Here is a 5,002-nt window from a genome sequence, read left to right as displayed (position 1 = left end):
AGAAATAAAAGGAATCCAAATCGCAAAAGAAGAAGTAAAACTATCACTGTTTTCAGATGACATGATACTATACATAAAGAATCCTAAAGATGCTACCAGAAAACTACTAGAGCTAATCAATGGATTTGTTAAAGTAGCAGGATACAAACTTAATGCACAGAAATCTCTTGCATTCCTATACACTAATGATGAAAAATAAGAAAGAGAAATTAAGGAAACACTCCCATTTACCACTGCAACAAAAAGAATAAAATACCTAGGAATAAACCTACCTTAGGAGACCAAAATATGTATGCAGAAAACTATAAGGTACCTTTGAAAGAAATCAAAGACGATATAAACAGATGGAGAGATGTACCATGTTCTTGGATTGGAAGGATCAACCTTGTGATAATGACTATACTACCCAAAGCGATCTACAGATTCAGTGCAATCCCTATCAAACTACCAATAGCATTTTTCACAGAATTAGAACAAAATTTTTATAATTTGTATGGAAACACAAAAGACCCCAAATAGCCAAAGAAATCTTTGAAAGAAAAACAGAGCTGGAGGAATCAGGCTCCCTGACTTCAGACTATACTACAAAGCTACAGTAATCAAGACAGTATGGTACTAGCACAAAAACAGGAATATAGATCAATGGAACAGGATAGAAAGCCCAGAGATAAACCCACACACATATGGTCACCTTATCTTTGACAAAGGAAGTAAGAATATAAAATGGAGAAAAGACAACCTCTTCAAGAAGTGGTGCTGGGAAAACCGGACAGCTACATGTAAAAGAATGAAATTAGAACACTCCCTAACACCATACACAAAAATAAACTCAAAATGGCTTTTTTCCATGGAACTTGAGGGAACACTCACAGATTTTGATTTCCCACTCTAGAACCGGTATCTAGGTCACCATGGTGACTGGACAGAAGTTGATGAGAGCTATTAGAGTTTTTGAATTTGGTGGACCAGAGTGCTAAAACTCCAGTCGAATGTTGCCATACCAATTCTGAAAGACCATCAGGTTCTAATTAAAGTCCAAGCATGTGGTGTAAACCGAGTGGACACATATATTCGCTCTGGTACTTACAGTAGAAAACCACTTGTACCCTATACTCCTGGCTTAGATGTGGCTGGAATAATAGAAGCTGTTGGAGAGAGTGTATCTGCTTTCAAGAAAGGTGACAGAGTTTTCACTACCAGCACAATCTCTGGGGGCTACGCAGAGTATGCTCTGGCAGCCGATCACACTGTTTACACACTGCCAGAAAAACTGGACTTTAAACAAGGAGCTGCCATCGGGATCCCGTATTTTACTGCTTATCGAGCTCTGCTTCACAGTGCCCGTGTGAAAGCTGGAGAAAGTGTTCTTGTTCATGGGGCTAGTGGAGGGGTTGCAATAGCAGCATGCCAAATTGCTAGAGTTTATGGCTTACAGGTTTTGGGCATAGCTGGTACTGAGGAAGGACAAAAGACTGTTTTGCAGAATGGAGCCCACGAAGTGTTTAATCACAAAGAAGCTAATTACATTGATAAAATTAAGAAATCTGTTGGTGAAAAAGGAGCTGATGTGATTATTGAAATGCTAGCGAATGTAAATCTTAGCAACTATTTGAATCTTTTCTCACATGGAGGACAAGTAATAGTTGTTGGCAGCAGGGGTCCTATTGAAATAAACCCACAGGACACCATGGCAAAGGAATCTAGCATAATAGGAGTTGCTCTCTATTCATCCACCAAGGAGGAATTTCAGCAGTTTGCAGCAGTCCTTCAAGCTGGAATGGAAATTGGTTGGTTGAGACCAGTAATAGGTCCCCAGTATCCATTGGAGAAGGTGGCCCAGGCTCATGAAGATATCATTCATAGCAGTGGGGCTACCAGAAAAATGATTCTTCTCTTAAAATGATTAATCCTTCCACAGATTTCCTGCATAATTAAAGGTTTCTTATCTCAGTTTTACGTACAATACATTTGCTTTAATTAGCATTCATTTGATTCAGTGAGTTTCTTATATTAAAAAAAAAAGATTTATCTTTAGCGATCATAGACATTGGAGTGCAATTTATTTTCTAGCTGGCAATATTCTTTATGCTTTCTGCCTCTCATCCAGGATTCATCATAGTAGGAAATAGAATATTAGTGGTCACTTGGCATTGGAGGGCATTACAGAAATTCCTAACTGATACTTGATCATTGATTCCATACCTTTGACTAAAACATGCTAATTCAAAGTAAGACTGCTTGATTTCCAAGCCTACTTCTTTATAAGAACCTTATAGGGACGTCTCTGTTGATCCAGTGGTTGAGACTTCACCTACCAGTGCCGGTGGTGTAGGTTTGTTCCCTGGTTGGAAAGCTAGGATCCCACATGCCTTGGGGCCAAAAAAACCAAAACAGAAAACAGAAACAATATTGTAACAAGTTCAATAAAAACTTTAAAAATGGTCCACATCCAAAAATCTTAAAACATAAAAACAAAAGAAGAACCTTATAAAGGTTCTTTAGTCTCTGATTAGCCCAGAACTATATTACACCAAAGATTTTCTGGACTAAATAAGACACCTTTTCCAAACTAATCTCATCTAGATCTATAAGTCTCTCAGAAGGGCAAGATAAATGATGTCCAGAGAAATTTGTTAGTTTTCCAATATATTCCCCAATATATTATGACATTCACTAGGTTAATGATTGATTACCAATGATCCATATATTCTGTGAGGACAGAAGCCTTATCTTTGGTATAATATGATACTAGGTACATAGTTTCCAAATAGATGCTTATTGATTGATTCAACTTCAAAGTAGATTTAGAGTTACCTGTTTGTGTGGTGGGGATCATATATTTTTATTTAAATTAATAAATGAATTTACACATTAAGAAAAATAAATAAATAAATAAACTCAAAATGGATTAAAGACCTAAATGTAAGGCCAGACACTATCAAACTCTTAGAGGAAAACATAGGCAGAACACTCTATGACATAAATCATAGCAAGATCCTTTTTGACCCACCTCCTAGAGAAATGGAAATAAAAACAAAAATAAACAATGGGACCTAATGAAACTTCAAAGCTTTTGCACAGCAAAGGAAACCATAAACAAGACGAAAAGACAACCCTCAGAATGGGAGAAAATATTTGCAAATGAAGCAACTGACAAAGGATGAATCTCCAAAATTTACAAGCAGCTCATGCAGCTCAATATCAAAAAAACAAACAAGCCAATCCAAAAATGGGCAGAAGACCTAAATAGACATTTCTCCAAAGAAGATATACAGATTGCCAACAAACACATGAAAGGATGCTCAACATCACTAATCATTAGAGAAATGGAAATCAAAACTACAATGAGGTATCACCTCACACCAGTCAGAATAGCCATCATCAAAAAATCTACAAACAATAAATGCTGGAGAGGGTGTGGAGAAAAGGGAACCCTCTGGCACTGTTGGTGGGAATGTAAATTGATACAACCACTATTGAGAACTATATGAAGTTTCCTTAAAAAACTAAAAATAGAACTATAATATGACCTAATAATCCCACTCCTGGGCATATACCTGGAGAAAACCATAATTCAAAAAGAGACGTGGGGCTTCCCTGGTGGCGCAGTGGTTGGGAGTCTGCCTGCCAGTGCAGGGGACACGGGTTCGGGCCCTGGTCTGGGAGGATTCCACGTGCCGCGGAGCAACTGGGCCCGTGAGCCACAATTACTGAGCCTGCGCGTCTGGAGCCTGTGCTCCGCAACAAGAGAGGCCGCGATAATGAGAGGCCCGTGCACCACGATGAGGAGTGGCCCCCGCTTGCCGCAACTGGAGAAGGCCCTCGCGCAGAGGCGAGGACCCAGCACAGCCATAAATAAATAAATGGATAGATAAACAAATAAATAAATAAAAAGAGACGTGTACCACAGTGTTCATTGTAGCACTATTTACAATAGCCAGGACATGGAAGCAACCTAAGTGTCCATTAACAGATGAATAGATAAAGAAGATGTGGTACATATATACAATGGAATATTGCTCAGCCATAAAAAGAAACGAAATTATTTGTAGTGAGGTGGATGGACCTAGAGTCTGTCAAACAGAGTGACGTAAGTTAAAAAGAGAAAAACAAATACCATATGGTGACACATAGATAAGGAATCTAAAAAAAAAAAAAAATGGTTCTGATGAACCTAGGGGCAGGACATGAATAAAGATGCAGACGTAGAGAATGGACTTGAGGATACAGGGTTGGGGGGGAAGGGTAAGCTGGTATGATACACTCTACCAAATGTAAAATAGATAGCTCGTAGGAAGTAGCTGCATAGCACAGGGAGATCAACTCGGTGCTCTGTGACCACCTAGAGGGGTGGGATAGGGAGGGTGGGAGGGAGAGGCAAGAGAGAGGGGATATGGGGATATATGTATACATATAGCTGATTCACTTTGTTATACAGCAGAAACTAACACAACATTGTAAAGCAATTATACTCCAATAAAGATGTAAAAAAAAAAAAAAAGTACGCATATTCCTATATCAGCATACAAAATCTACCACTCCATCATGAAGAGAAAATACATGGAATTGCTGCTCCCTGAAGATTCATTAGTAAGCTAATTCAGATAATATTTATTTTGTTTCTCTATGAACAGTGCTAGGCTCTAAAATATCGCTGGCTAGGTGAGCTAGTCTACTAGTTCTAAATCTTCACCATCTAATATGGTAGTCACTAACCACATGCAGCTGTTGAGGACTTGGTGTGTGGTCAGCATGACTGAGAAACTAAATTTTTTAAATTTAATTTTGATTAATTTAAATACAAATTTACATAGCTACAGGTGGCTAGTGGTTACCATATTGGACAGTGCAGTTCTATGGACATATATCTTTGAGTAGTACCAACAGGAGCTATACTGGCAGAAAGCTTATAATCTAATGGACAAGGAAAATAGCAAAGAATGATAAATAAAGCAAATACTTGGCAGAGGCTGTTTTCAACTGTTGTTATTGTAAAATGAAG

The 5,002-nt window shown here is 38.3% G+C and overlaps 1 protein-coding gene across 1 annotated transcript; it reads left to right on the top strand.

Annotated features, from left to right (window-relative positions):
* The first annotated feature begins 864 nt into the window (after positions 1–864).
* Positions 865–2,086, top strand: LOC103012714 (zeta-crystallin-like). The gene is given in 2 exon segments (XM_028167713.2): positions 865–969; positions 972–2,086. Coding segments are annotated over 2 exon segments (990 nt in total). The 5' UTR covers positions 865–911; the 3' UTR covers positions 1,904–2,086.
* Positions 2,087–5,002: the final 2,916 nt, after the last annotated feature.

Source organism: Balaenoptera acutorostrata, chromosome 4, assembly GCF_949987535.1.
Source record: "Balaenoptera acutorostrata chromosome 4, mBalAcu1.1, whole genome shotgun sequence".
NCBI classification, from domain to species: domain Eukaryota; kingdom Metazoa; phylum Chordata; class Mammalia; order Artiodactyla; family Balaenopteridae; genus Balaenoptera; species Balaenoptera acutorostrata.
The sequence above is the reverse complement of the archived record's forward strand: the minus strand, read 5'-3'. Positions and strand labels throughout refer to the sequence as shown.